Source organism: Ursus maritimus, unplaced genomic scaffold, assembly GCF_017311325.1.
Source record: "Ursus maritimus isolate PB19 unplaced genomic scaffold, ASM1731132v1 scaffold_9, whole genome shotgun sequence".
NCBI classification, from domain to species: domain Eukaryota; kingdom Metazoa; phylum Chordata; class Mammalia; order Carnivora; family Ursidae; genus Ursus; species Ursus maritimus.
Window position 1 is genome coordinate 47,884,825 of NW_024427107.1, and position 15,559 is coordinate 47,900,383.

General features: G+C 36.1%; 1 protein-coding gene across 18 annotated transcripts in view; it reads left to right on the plus strand.

The window, feature by feature from the left end:
• RIMS2 (regulating synaptic membrane exocytosis 2) overlaps window positions 1-15,559 on the plus strand; it is a 561,128-nt gene that overhangs the window by 154,708 nt on the left and 390,861 nt on the right. For all 18 annotated transcript variants that reach the window (XM_040625672.1, XM_040625662.1, XM_040625669.1 and 15 more), the window contains one exon: window positions 5,304-5,614. In XM_040625672.1, the coding sequence (XP_040481606.1) occupies window positions 5,304-5,614 (311 nt within the window). The remainder of the gene's footprint in view (window positions 1-5,303; window positions 5,615-15,559) is intronic.

Here is a 15,559-nt window from a genome sequence, read left to right on the forward strand (position 1 = left end):
ACTTCGGGGTAATGCCTTGATTGAGCCTCTGTGGATTGATTTCCAGGTCTCTTGCAGATCTTTTCTGAATCCTTGTTGTTTTTTTCAAACACAGCCTGGGCCAGGGGAGAAAAAGCCATCAAGAGATCTATGGTGTGCATGCTCTCATTTTGTAGAATTTATCATAATTGTAATAGAAACAGTATTTGTGTGATTATTTGTTTTGCTTATTGTCTCTCCCACGATACTTTAAATTCTCCAGTAAAGTCTATGTCTGTTGAACTGTATTTCCCAGCCCTTAGCATAGTGCCTGGCATATACTAGGCATTTAGTGAATATTGTATGAATGAGTAAATAATTAATGAATTAGTGTTAATAGCTATTTGCCCATCTACAAATAAATTGGAATTTTATGGTCTGAATTAATTTTTATGATAAATTGCAGCTTCATCCAAGTTTACTTACCAATACTGAACGCAGTATTAATCTTTTAATGCTACCGGTTGGGTTAACAACTGGTTTCCTGTAAGAAAAAGCCCTGATTTGTGGCATTTTCCAATTTCTGTCATCTAAATACGCCTCCAGGGCTGATGTCAAGCTAAGCCGCATTACTTTGTTGAAAGTGGAGTTGGGAAGAAATGTGCACAACTGGGTCTTAGGAGTCCTAGGTGAAAGCTGGCTCCGGAACTGCCCGGAAGCACTTTCCTCTGCGAGTTTAGGAAGGCATTGTTCCTCACGTACCAAGATTGTGATGGTGATACACACTCAACAACATGTAGTTTAAAAGAATTCTCAGTTAGTTAAGGGAATGCTATCAGCTGTGAAGGATAAACTCAAAAAGTGTCTGTAGTTCAATATTATTAAGTTTGTTTCTTACTTACGTTGATATGGCCGATCAGCAGAGGGCTCTCTTCCAAGTGCTCATTCAGGTTCTTTGGCCTTTTTGTGGCTCCTTTATCCCCTAGGTCTTGAATGGAGAGCATGATGGTAGTATATGAGGTGTGTGTGTGTGTGTTTGTGTGTGTGTGTGTGTGTGTGTGTGTGTGTATGTATATAAGATTTTATTTATATAATTGACAGAGAGAGAGAGAGAGGGCACAGGTAGGGGGAGCAGCAGGCAGAAGGAGAGGGAGAAGCAGGCTCCTCGCTGAGCGGGAGCATGGATCATGACCCGAGCTGAAGGCAGACACTTAAGTGACTGAGCCACCGGGTGCCCCATATGTGAGAGTTTTTTAATGGTCATGGGAATGGCACACGTCATTGCACTTATAATCAAATAGCCAGGGCATAGTCATATGGCCATGGCCATCCCTAAGTACAAGGGAGATATGGAGAAATGCAGCATCCTAGGGGAAAAAGGAAATAAATTTAATAGCCAGGATCTTTCAATTTTCTAGTCATACGACAGATTAAGCTGATCAATTTAGATTCTCTTACTAATACACACATTTATAAGCAGGCTGGCAATGATTAGAAGTGGAGTCTAGTAAATTCTTTTATCTGTACAGAGTTAGCTGGATCTTATGAGCTTGGTCTATGGTCTAACCAATAATCCTTCTCTTCCCTGAATTACTGTCATTTATTATCCCTACTTAGATGAAAATTACAGTTTTGCAGAGCTTTAAAGTCTTGTAAATTATTGTATGCAGTTGACATAATTTTGTTTTTCTTTGGCTGTTCAGCTTAAGCTAGTGCATTTATTATTTATATAATTTTCAAGAAATATTTCCATTTTCCTTAGTTTTTTCTCTCCCTTTCTTTTTTTTTTATTTTTAAAAGATCTTATTTATTCATTTGACAGAGATAGAGACAGCCAGCGAGAGAGGGAACACAAGCAGGGGGAGTGGGAGAGGAAGAAGCAGGCTTCCAGCGAGGAGCCCGATGGGGGGCTCGATCCCAGAATGCCGGGATCACGTTCTGAGCTGAAGGCAGACACTTAACCACTGAGCCACCCAGGTGCCTCTCTCTCCCTTTCAAACCCACCAAGGATGTTTGTAAAACAGAATAAATGATAATAAAAAGCACATTTGAGTCGTTAGAGAGTATTCCATCTCTTAATATTGCTGCATTACTTTGCAAAATTTGGCATATTTAGAATTGAAGGTAATAATACCTTATAATTTTGAATCCTATATATCTTTGTATTCTGAAGGCTTTGGTGTTTTCAGTATTTATGAAGATCAGCAAAACTAATAGACCCTAATCGATTGTGGCTATTTACCGGCATCTATATTACTAAGATATTTTTAACAGCATTCATCATATGATACACTTGCTGATTAACTTAATTGGTTAAAGGGTTTCATTAACAAAAGTCCTGTGATTTTGTTCCCAGATCAGTTTAATTTTGTTTCATAGACACATAACTTACCTCTCATAGACATTAATAATTTCATAACCAGTTAAAAGTCATCTCCTACGTACACATGTGTATGTGTTTGTGAGACGGAGTTCTGTATCCTCAGTTTAGAAGTTAAGCTACTCTGTGTGTGAAGGACTTTGAGTGAAAGGGTCAGTCTCTGTACTACTTCGAGTGAGTGGATTTGTTTACTGAGCTTTAAAGATTAACAAACTATTAATCCACGAATGGGAGGAGATAGTAAAAGAAGAAAAGGAGAGTGAATTGGGTGTTAGGATGCGAGGATACTAAGTAGGAGGAATATAGTGTCTAGTCAGAAAAGTAGCAGCCAATGTGGGTGTCCCAGAGACTATGGGGAGAGAATTAATACAGAGAGCCTTTAATAGGAATCGAACAGCATCCTTCAAGCCTTATACTCCTTTATCTCGTATTAGTATCCTTTGGGTGTTAACAGATGAGGAAAATGAAGCCCTTCGTTCTTTCAAGTCTTGTTCTCACTTTGGGCTCCACAGAAATGTTACTGTTACCATTTGTACGGTGAGTAGTTCACACTGAGGTTAATTGGTGAGGCTACGCCTGGCCTTCCGTACTCAATGAGGAGCACACACGTAACCCGTTCTTCATATCAAGTTGGGCGTCTCTGCTTCAACCAGTGGTTCTCTAACTTTATCAGGCATCAGAATCACCTGTAGGATTTGGCCAAAGAAATCACAGATTTCTGGGTCCCGCCAGAATTTCTGATTCAGCAGGTCTGGAATGGGGCCTGAGAATTTGCACTTCTCACAAGTTCCCATTGTCCCAGGGATAGTCTTTGAGAATCTCTGCTCAGAAGAGCTTAAGTAACTTGCTTACCTTGTGACAAATAATGAAGCAGCAATAGGTCGTGTCTGCAGATGACTGTGATTGGATACTTGTTGTCTCACAAACTCACTTCCGTTTTATTGTCGGTTACCAGGCACAAAGGATGTTATTCTTCAGTACTCTGACTTACTCTAGATGGATTTATATCATGAAATCATATAGCTTATGTTATCACTGTAATATGAATAGTAATCTGTTTAAAATAAGACAGAAAAGTTGAAATTCAAACTAACATTTTTTTGTGGTGCTAGATTTAGTTTACCTTCCACACTTGAGAGACCTGCAGTACCAACATTTGTCACAAGATGGCATCAAAAGGCTGAAGATTTTGGTTGAAACTTCATTGTTGAGAGTGAGATATATTTCATGAGTGTTCAAAAGAAATTTGTACCATGAGATATTTTTTAAACATTTTGGTGAGATTTTGGTATTTTCATAGCAAAGATGCTTTCTTATTTACTTATAAAAACAAAATAGGCATTGTTTGACATTATTGACATTATTAATGACTAATTCTTTCAGAAATCAGTGAAACATAAATCTTAGTGTAATAATATACAGTATCTTATCATCTTTCCCCAAGAAGGATTTCAAAAGAATTCAAGTTAGTAAACATTTAGAAGGTCTTACTCTCCTGTGATTGGTAGCGTCTCCTTATGCAAATAGACGATGTAAACCCTGTCCCCATTGTGCTTTGAATTTAGTTGGGGGAGGGGGAAGAAATGTATATACAGTCCAAAGAGATAACAAAATAATATAAAATGATTAAGTGCAATAAGTACAATGTTGTACGATGTGGATTATACAAAAACTATGAACGAGAATGAGGCCAATTAAGCAAAAATTTTAAAGGTCATTTTACAAAAAAATCTTTGCATCAGTTGAAAACAGCATAACGAATCTTCCTTTTACTGTGATTATCTATCTATTATTATTATTTTAACTTATTTAAACTATGAGGAAGTGTTTGGGAATCTTGAGAGCTGTGTAAGTTTCAGTATTTAACATACACGTCAGAAAACACTTGAAATATGAACTCACCTTTTATTTCATGAATATATAATTTTATTTTTTCTAATTAATTGAAAAATATTTCTTAGAAGAAGGTGAAGGTTTTCTGGTCACAAAGATAGTAGTTAAGATATTTTTAGATTTCCAGAGTCTGAAAAACATACCTATTAAAAAATCAAGTGTAGAATGGTGGTTACCATGGGGTAGGGAGGGAGAAAGGGGGTTTGCTGCTTAATGAGTATAGATTTTGAATTTTGCAAGATGAACAAGTTTTGAAGATATGTTTCACCGCTCTGTGAATATACTTAGCACTATTGAACTGTGCACTTAAAAATGGTTAAAGTGGTATATTTTTTTTACCACAAAAAGAAAAAAAAAACAAGTATCTTTTATAAATTATGAGCAACTAAAAGGTTTATATTGAGGGTCAACAATGTTCCTAGCTTTATTTTAGCCGTTAAGAGCTACTTAAAAGAAATAAGTACCTCTTCAAGAAGCTTATAATATAATAAATTGGTGATAGAAGATTTACTTAATATTAGTAGGTAATCTCCTAGAAGTCTAACATCTAACAAGCATGGTGCTAGATATTTTATATAAATTATTTCCAATCTTTAATTCTCAAAACAATATAGGAAACAAAGTATTATCATCCCTACTTCCCTATTTTATCACTAAGGAATCTGTTTTATAGATATGAAGATTCAGCAGCTAGTTTGATTGCAAAGTTTCTAATCTTGGAGTTGGTGTGTAAACCCAAGTCTGTCTAGCCTCAAAATCCATTTTCCCTATATTCCACCATGCTCCTAATTTAAATAAAAAGTAATTAAAGAATACATATAAACAGCTAGTAATTTGGCACTCTAGTTTGGTATTTCTGCTGTCGGTAACATTGCCTGTTTCATTATAATTATGCTGACAATATTAAAAAAGATATGTGATATAATTAATGGTAGCAGTTAATCGGGATTACATTTTAACTTCAGAAAGGATAACCATATGATTTTTGTTGTTGGTTTGAACTGTCTTCTCTTTTGATTTCTGTTTAACTTTTGGAAACACTAATTTTTCTTCCCTGTGTGTTCGTGTGCAGGTTATGTGGGTATGTAATTTGTGCCGAAAACAACAAGAAATCCTCACTAAATCAGGAGCATGGTTTTATAATAGTGGATCGAATACGTCACAGCAACCCGATCAGAAGGTTGTGCGAGGACTGCGGAATGAGGAGGCACCTCAGGAGAAGAAAGCAAAAGTGCATGAGCAGGCCCAGTTCCAAGGACCCTCAGGTGACTTATCTGTACCTGCAGTGGAGAAAAGTCGATCTCATGGGCTCACAAGACAGGATTCTATTAAAAATGGGTCAGGAGTGACGCACCAAATTGCCAGTGACATAGCTTCAGACAGGTAAACATTTTGTTTAATCTTTAGGTAAACATTATTTTTAATCTTCATTCCAAACAGAAATAAAAATACATGAAATGTTTAGGCAACGAGCTGTCTAAATGTAATGTAAATGTCCATGTGTTTTATATAAATGCTGGAGGTGATGTTCAGGACTCGAGGTATTAGAAGTTTGAACAATCTTAGGTTTATTCTGATTTTCCAGAATAAAGAAATGGAATAAAAGAGAGGATTTAGATAGAAGGCATAGGAAAGACAGACTGGGATAAGAGCACTGGGAATGAAGAAGAGATGGTTTTAAGACATTTTAGAGAGGTTGCATTGAAGGACGTAGCCAGAAGTGGAAAGTAAGAGAAGAGGAAAGTTACTGATGTCTCTAAAAGTTCCACCTTGGGCTGAAGGATGAGGTAGTTTTCCAAGCAGGTAGATTCAGACGAAAGGATTTCACGAGTTTGCTGTATTCATGGGCCAACTCTGTTATTACTATTTGGGATCAAATCTGTGGGCTTCTTCATGTTCAGAATGTTAGACTTTTACAAATAGTATTTATGGTCCTATATTTCCTACCATTGGAAGGGGAGAATGAAACATTTTCATGGGAAGATTATTTTCCTATATTCCTATTTGAATTGAAAACTAAAAAAACTGGTTTATACTATTTCTGTTGTCCAGAAGTGGCCAATAAATTTCTGTGTGAATAAGTACAAAGTCATGCATTTGTGGAAAAACAAATCTAAAATTATACTATTAGGATGGTGGGTTGTGAGCATTCATTTATCACAGGTAAGATAATTGGAAGTCACTTTATATAGTGCCTCAAGTGTCACCCTGACATCGGGGTGTCTTGAGACTATGCCTTGAGAATAAGAAAATGATGACTTCACCAGTTCTTTTGAAAACTAACAAAAATAAAACAATGTAATCGTATCTTTGGGCAAAACAATGGTGGTTTCGTGACTGACATACCATGAGCATGTCTCAGTGTAAAATCTCAGGAACCCAAGAATTTTAAGTTCAGAGGACCGTCTTCTATCGAGGTCCACCTTAAGCAAAGTAGTTTATTTGGAAGGCAGTCCCACGCACCACCTGTAGGGGAGTGAGCAGTGATCCAGTTAAGAGAAAAAACACGATACTAGGCACATTCAATAGCAGGTTACCTCTTTTGGCCAACATATCTCAATTTTACTGAGACTTCTGGGACACAGGGCAGAATGGCCTCAGAGTTATCCTACTTAATGGGCAAGGAGATTGGGGTATTTATCCTGATCTCTCCTTTGTTGTTGGTTGTTCCTGGAGGGTGTTAACTCTTTGGAACTCACTGGCCAAGCATGTTCTTAACGGCCAGAGAAAGCACTCAGGCAGGCTATTACAAATATGGTAAGAAGACAGTGCTGTGTAGGGCCTGGTAAATGATGAGGCAGTGTGAGTTGGGACAGTGGCAGTGTCTGCCACACAAGGACTGTAGAAATCAATTAAGCCTATAAAATGGTGACTACAATGGTCATGGTATATGAATTTGGATGAAAAAATAGATGATAACCAGTGGAGGTAGGGTTTGCAAATGAATGAATGAGTGAATGACTAAGTAAAATGGATAATGGGAACATAGATACATTCTGCAAAAACTAGATAGACGCATGGGATAGTTTCCTTTGGAATTTAGAAAGATAGGTTTAGGAAGAATAAAAGGAAATACTAAAACCCTGGATCACATAGTAGATTATGAAGTTTTGGAATGCATTTCATCAGGAAGTTGTGGATGTTAAAATTAAATCCAACAAGTTTATGAATGATTAATTCATCTTTGTAAGGAAGCTAGAATCATCTCTCTAATCTTTGAAGAAGGCGATGATGAGAACAAATATACCTTTTTCAATATTATGTCTCAGCTCTTCTTCTGTTGACAGAGTATTAGCCTAGATGAACAATAGAGTCTGATCCATTGTGCGGAAGCAAGAGATAGTAGTTCTTTTTTCCCCCTTCTTCTCTTTTGCCTGGTGACTTTGACTGCCATTCCTAGTAAATGTGTATCTTAATGACGCAAAGTATCCTCTACGTGTATCCTTCCTTTACAAATCTCATGTAAGTCAAACCAGTAGCTCCTTTTGTGTATAAGAATTACTCTGGTCAGGGAAGTTAGAGTTTAACATTAGATTTAGTAGTTATGCCTAGAAAATGGAATCGGTTATAATTTGTAAAAGCTTTTATTTGAAAAATACTTTCTCTTCAGGAATAATGCAGTTCCCCTTATCATAAGCAAAAAAAGAGCATTTGTTTTATTATTTTAAAATTGCAGGTTCTGTAGCAGTTTGCTGTGTGTGCCTCTGTGAACCCACGGAATTCTTTCCCCAAGAGCATGGGGTCAGCAAACTATGCCCCCAGGCCGAGTCTGGCTAGCCACCTGTGTTTTGTAAATAAACATTTCCTGGACCACCGCCAGCCATACTATTCGTTTACTTATTGTCTCTGGCTATTTTCAGCTCCAGCTCCAGGGTTGAGTAGTTATAAAGGACTATATGGCTCTCATAGCCTAAAATATTTACTCTCTGACCCTTTACAGAAAATGTTGGCCAATTCCTACCCTAGAGAGTAGTTAGTTCTCTTGTTCTGTTGCTATGTCTGCTTTCTTTGCCCATTTTCTTTTGTTAACTGTTTAAATCATTTTGGTTAAGCGTGTTTTCTTGTAGATACACCACATCTTCTTTATCCATTCATCTGTGGATGGACATCTGGGCTCTTTCCATATTTTAGGCCTGTTTTGTTCTGTTTTCTCCCTGTCCCTCTCCCAGGCTCTCCCTCCCTCTTTCCTTCCTTTTTTTTTCTGGGTGCCCTGTCTCTCTCTCTTTCTTTTTTTCTCTCCACATCACTCTCCTTCCTTACCAGGATGGATCTTCTAGCAATTCGAGTTGAACAGTGAAGTGGAGCTACTGATAAGGAATATGACTTCAGTTTAAAGCATTATTAGTAATTCGTTTCCTTAGTATCATTCAGAAACTGGTGGCCTCAAAAAGAGAAGTTTTGGTTCAATTAACTTAAATCTCTTTAGATCTTGGAATTGTGTTTGACAGATGCAAAAGTATGCTACATTTTCCTCTTTTAAAGAGTTTAGTTTAATCTTTAACTGTAGTAGCTTTGACTGTTTTATGACTCTTTTCTTCCCTTGCAGGTTTTAACACATTGCTTTACACATGGACCCTTAGTATTTATTGAGTGAATGAATATCAGTTGGGCCTAGATCTTGGCTTTGAGTTAATGAGTATTTACTTAATTAATTTATTCATAAAAATGGCAAATGTTTATTATCAATTTAGATGCAAAATATTATTAGAAGTTTTCAAATATGTTTTTTATTTCAGAATAAGTTTTGAAATCACCATTTAAAAAAAATGTTGTGTAGCTTGCTTACCCTTTGTTATGTCCCTCAGGAATGCCCTGTGGTTTCTCAGCCTTTAATTTACATGTATATAATGTGGTGATCTTATTAAAGTGTAGGTATGAATCCTGTAGTTCTGAGGTAGGACTTGATAATCTGTATTTTCACAAGCTTCCAAGTGATGCCAATACTTCTAGTACAGGCCACTTGTGAGGCAGTAGGACATCTAAGAAGATCTTAGGGAGGGAAGACCAGTGGCCTTCAGTAGCTCAGTGGCAGTTGTCCTCTGTGGCTCTACCACCAAGAGGCATACCACTTAGCGAACATGTAAAGGTTCGTAGAAGCAACATAGCTGTCCATTTGACTATCCTGTTCTGACATATTTATTGAACGGAGGACAAAAGGTGGAAACCAGCTACCTGGTGGCCGATTGGCTACCTTCATGCAGGTGCAAGACCCTAACTCCTTTATTATGACATTGTGGCTGAGCACTTACTTATTTAAATATGTTCTATTTTTTTATATAAATTACTGATTTCCCCTTTATTATACAGTTAGGAATATATATGTATTAAAAATTATAAATATATACAGCTAGGATATTTTACCTCTGGATTCATTTTCAAAGTAGTAAAGGGGGTGTTACAGAATATTTGTTTTACAAGGAGGCCTTGGGTTGGAGGAGGGTAGTGAACCGCTGTGTTAAGGAATCTAAGGTGGGATCTAGAGGAGGGTGGGTGAAATAACCATTTAAAAACTAAACTTTTGTTAAGAAAATAAAATTAAATAAAAACTAAAATAAATTTGTCATACAACATTTAGTTGACATTTTATACACTTGAAATTACTTAAAAGTTGGATGCTTCATAATTTTCATAGTTGAAAATTAGTCGTTAAAATTTAGGAAACAGTTAAATTTTTTCTTTTACATAAAGTTTTAGTATTTGTTTATTTAGCACTTCCTAGGACATTGGGAGAAATTAAAAAGTAAGAAATATTATGGCTAATTTGTTTGGTGGAAGGGATGAAAACTGGAAATCAGAAGGCATAGTTCCTGTTCTTACTTCCTCTCTTTACTATTATCATTTGTAGGTATATACCTTTTGTTTGTGTCTCTGTTTTCTCATCTCTGAAATAAGAAAGGCAGTCTGCAAGATCTCAAAAAGACTCCCAGTTGTAAAATTCTTTGCTTTGTTGGATTTTAAGTTCTTTGCCGTGGTATAAACTTGAAAATATTCTCTTCCATTATTTTTTTTCTTTCCTCTACTTGGTAGTCTTGTGTTCAGTTAATAGAGGGCTATCTTCCATATCGTAATAACTCATTGTTATAATCCACTTATTCAACAGACATTTATCAAATTTCAGTTAGATATTATCTGTTACTACGTGTCTCAAATAATTTCACCATGATTTGTATATAAAACTGAATGTATCTGACATATTAGATTAAATCTCCAATAAGGACATTTTGACTCTGATCTTGTAATTATATTACTATGTAATATTTCTCACTCTATTTTCCCTATTTCTTTATTCTATTATAAAACAAAAATTAACAAGTAATAGGAAAAAGTAACAGAGTAAACTGCTTCTAATGGACTATCAAGCATTTTAAGAAACATAACTACAAAGAAATAATATTCCACAGGCATCCCAGATTCTTAAGTATTTGTTTTTACATTTTACTGCTTAAATAATGACACTTAATGGAAGTACTGAGAAAGTTTATTATCATTTTTTCTGGAATTTTCATTAGGTGAGAGTGGAAAACTAAAAAACTGTCATGACTCATTACATTTCAGTGCATTCTGTTAGATGGCGACTATGCTACCAGGTGTAAGTGATGGCAAGAGAGTAATAAAAATATAAAGTGATTCTTTTGGGTCAAAATGTAAAGTTTTAAGGCAAATTAAGTATAGTGAAAATTTAGTAGTTCGGTAATCACCACAATTTCCTTATTGTCTGATACTTATAATGCACCGAATACTTTTGTGACATTTCATTAAATAATTAAAAAGTTTGATGCAAATTTCAGTTAGTTAACATACAGTGTATTATTAGTTCCAGGTGTACAGTATAGTGATTCCCTATAACACCCGGTGCTCATCACAGCCGGCGCCCTCCTTAATCCCCATCACCTATTTACTCATCCCCCCACCCACCTCCCCTCTGGTAAGCATCAGTTTGTTCTCTATAGTTAACAGTCTGTTTCTTGGTTTGCTTCTCTCTCTCTCTCTGTCTCTCTCTCTCTCTCATTTCCCCATTGCTCATTTGTTTTGTTTCTTAACTTCCACATACGAGTGAAATTATATAGTATTTGTCTTTTCCTGACTAACTTATTTCTCTTAGCATAATACTCTCCAGCTCCATCCATGTTGTTGCAAATGGCAAGATTTCATTCTTTTTTTATGGCTGAGTAATATTCTACTGTGTGTGTGTGCATGTGTGTGTGTGTACCATATCTTCCTTTTGCATTCTTCAGTCGATGGACATTTGGGCTGTTTCCATAATTGGGCTACTGTAGATGCTGCTGCTGTAAACACTGGGGTTCATGCATCCCTTTGAATTACTATTTTTGTGTTGTTTGGTATAATACCTAGTAGTGCTATTGCTGGATTGTAGGGTAGTTCTATTTTTAACTTTTTCAGGAAACTGCATACTGTTTTCCAGAGCGGCTGCACCAGTTTGCATTCCCACCAAGAGTGTAAGAGGGTTCCCCTTTCTCCACTTCCTTGCCAACACCTGTTGTTTCTTGTGTTGTTGATTTTTGCCATTCAGACTGGTGTGAGGTAGTATCTTATTATAGTTTTGATTTGTATTTCCCTGATGATGAGTGATGTTTGGCATTTTTTCATGTCTATTGACTATCTATATGTTTTCTTTGGAAAAATATCCATTCATGTGTTCTGCCCATTTTTAGTTGGATTATTTATTTTTTGGGTGTGGAGTTTTATAAGTTTTTCATATATTTTGGATACTAACCCTTTTTCTGATATGTCATTTGCAAATATCTTCTCCCATTCTGTAGGTTGCCTTTTAGTTTCATGGATTGTTTCCTTTGCTGTGTAACATTTGATTATTTTAAAGTAAAAGTAATAGTTAAAATATATGCTTAAGACTTTTGCTTCCAATATAGATGGAGTAATAAGGCCTGGATTTATGCTTCAGCCTGAGATATCTGAGAAAATAGACAATATATTTGAAACAGCAGGTTTTTAGAAATTGGACATTAGGCAACACAGGAGAGTAATACCTGAGAGATGGCAGATAAACGAAGTGAGCCCCATGACTGCCCCATGCTGCTTTGAGAGAGTTTACAGGCTCTTGTACAGGGAGACGAGTCTAGGCAGCGTCCAGATGTCTCCTGTGTTGAGGAGACAGTTCTGAGGGCTTGGGGAGACCAATGCAGCCAAAGTTTGCTAGACAGAGTACCAGAGAGGAGAGAGATGAACAGAAAGATACCCTGGAGATCTGAAGACGGTTCTTTTTGTGTATTCAGTGGACTAATGATTGGCACATGTGCGTGAAGAAACTAGTTGAGGCCAGGGAAAGGATCACTCAAAATGATTAGAGGGAGCACTGGCCTGCATTCACATAGGATCAAGAATAATGTCTGGTCCCTGCAGACAGACTAGAAAACCTCAAGAGTACCGGAATATTGGGTAGAGTATTTTAGAAATTTTTATCTCAGCAATGGGGAATAATTAATGCTAAAATGAGCACTACTGTGGGACAGAATAGCAAATCATAAAAGCAAGAAAGACCTGAAAGGATCAGGCTGTTTCCAAGTTGTTTCCAGAAGTTCAAGAAGATTTATAGGAATACAAAAATATTCAGTACCCAACAAGATAAAATTCACAGTGTTTGACATCCAATCAAAGATAACTAGGTACAAAATAGCAGGAAAACACAATCAATAATGGGAAAGTAACTAGACACTTGACATCAGCCCAGAAGTGACACGGATATTGGAATTAGCAGGCAAGAACTTTAAATAGTTATTATAATTGTGTATCCCATACAATTTAAAAAAGTAGATAAAAGTAACATAGAAAAATAAAACCTGAATTAAACTTGTAAAGATGAGAATTAAAATACCTGAAATGAAAAATATACTTGATGGGGATAATGGAAGTTTAGGTACTGAGGAAGGAAGAATTAGTGAATTGAAGGCTGACAGAAATGAGGCAAAATGAAACACAGGATAAAAAAAGTGAATAAATAATTTAAAAAGTGAGAGAACATTATTAGCCATGGGATAGTATCAAGTATTTAATATATATGTAATTGGGTGGTCCTTGAAGGAGAGGAGAGCATGAAGAACACTAAGAAAAATTTGAAGAAATAGTGGTCAAATTTTTTTGTTTCTCCTAATTTTTATTTAAATTCGAGTTATTTAGCATACAGTGTAATATTAGCTTCAGGTGTTGAATTTAGTGATTCATCACTTTACATACAATACCCAGTGCTCATCACAAATGCACTCCTTAATCCCCATCACCTATTTAACCCCACCCCCCGCCCCCCTTCTTCCTACAAAATTGACAATTTAGCCAAACTGGACAAATTCCTTGAAAGACCCAGATTACCAAAGCCCACCCAAGACGAAATGGATAGCTTAAATAACCTTATATGTACTAAAGAAATTATATTTGTGGTTAAAAACCTTCCCACAAATAAAACTATGGACCTGACGGCATCACTGGTAAGTTCTAACAGACTTTTAAGGAAGAAATAATGCCATTTCTTCATAAACTCCTCCAGAAAATTAAAGAGGAGGGAATATTTCTCAACTCCTTCTCTTAGCTAACATTATTCTGATACCAAAACCCAAACCAACTACAGATGAACATCCCTCATAAATAGAGATGCAAAATTTCGAAACAAGTTTAGCAGACTGAATCCATCAGAATATTAGAAGGGTAATACATCATGACCAAATGGGGTTCATTTCAGGAATATAGAGTTAGTTTAACAGTTGAAGATCATGGTAATTCACCATTTTAACAAAATAGAAAAATCCTGTTTCAGTAAATACAGAAAAATCATTTGACAAACTCCAACATCCATTTTTAATTAAAACTCCCAGCAAACTAGGAATAGAAAGGAACTTCCTCAACCCAATCAAATGTATTTACAGTGATTCTGAAGCCGATGTCACATCTACTCGTGAAAAATGAATACTTTCCCCTTAAATCAAAAGCAAAACAAGGATGCCCATTTCACCACTTCTAATCAACATTGTAGTAGAGTTTCTGGTCCTGATTTATTTATTTATTTAAAATAAATAAATAAAATAAAAGGCATCCAGATTGAAAAGAAATACTTTCTTAATTCACAGAGAACATGATTGCCTTTATAAAAAAAAATCAGAGTCTGTAAGAATGCTATCAGAACTAATAAGTGAGTTTAGCAAGGTTGCAGGATATAAAGTCAGTATCAGATAACCATTTGCATTTCTAAATACTAATAAAGAACAAATTGAAAGTGGAATTTAAAATAGTATTATCTATAAGAGCTTAAAAATGTGAAATATATTTTCACTAGCACCAGCTGATTAAAGTACTTAGATATAAATCTGAAAAAGTATGCATGGGATCTGTATGCTGAAAACAGTGAAATGCTGATGAAAGAAGCATAAGTTCTGATTAAAGGACGAGATACACTGTGTTCATAGATTACAAGACGAAATATTGTTAAAATGTCACTTTGCCCCAGTTGAATCCATATGTAAAGGTAGATTCTTGGGACGCCTAGGTGGCTCAGTTGGTTAAGCTTCTGCCTTCCGCTCAGGTCATGATCCCAGGGTGCTGGGATCGAGCCCTGCATTAAGCTCTCTGCTCCATGGGAGTCTGCTTCTCCCTCTCCCTTTGCCTGCCCCCCCCCCCGCTTGTGCTCTCTCTCTCTCTCTGTCAAATAAATAAATAAAATCTTAAAAAAAAAAAGATTCTTAAATGCATATGGAAGTGTTTGGAATAACCAAAACAGTTTTAAAAAAGAATGTAGTTAGAAGCCTAACACTCCCTGATTTGAAGAAATGATAAATCTACAGTAATTAAAATAGGGCAGTATTGGCATAAATAAACACAAATAGATCAATGAAATAGAATGGAGAGCCTATACATAGACCCACACATATAGTGACAACTTGTTATTTTTTTTTATTTAAAGATTTTATTTATTTATTTGACAGAGAGAGAGACAGCCAGCGAGAGAGGGAACAGAAGCAGGGGGAGTGGGAGAGGAAGAAACAGGCTTCCCAGAGGAGCAGGGAGCCTGATGTGGGGCTTGATCCCAGGACCCTGGGATCACGCCCTGAGCCTAAGGCAGACGCTTAACGACTGAGCCACCCAGGTGCCGGTGACAACTTATTTTTGACAAAGGTACAAAGGCAATTCAGTAAAGAAAGGTTAGTCTTTTTAGCAAATGGTACTGCAACAATTGAATACCCACTAAAAAAAAAAAAGGAGTTTGAAGTTTCTTTTTTTTACCATGTAAACATAACTGAAAAAGGATCATAATCTAAATGTAAACCTAAAAGTATAAAACTCCTAGAGAAAATATAGGGGAAAATT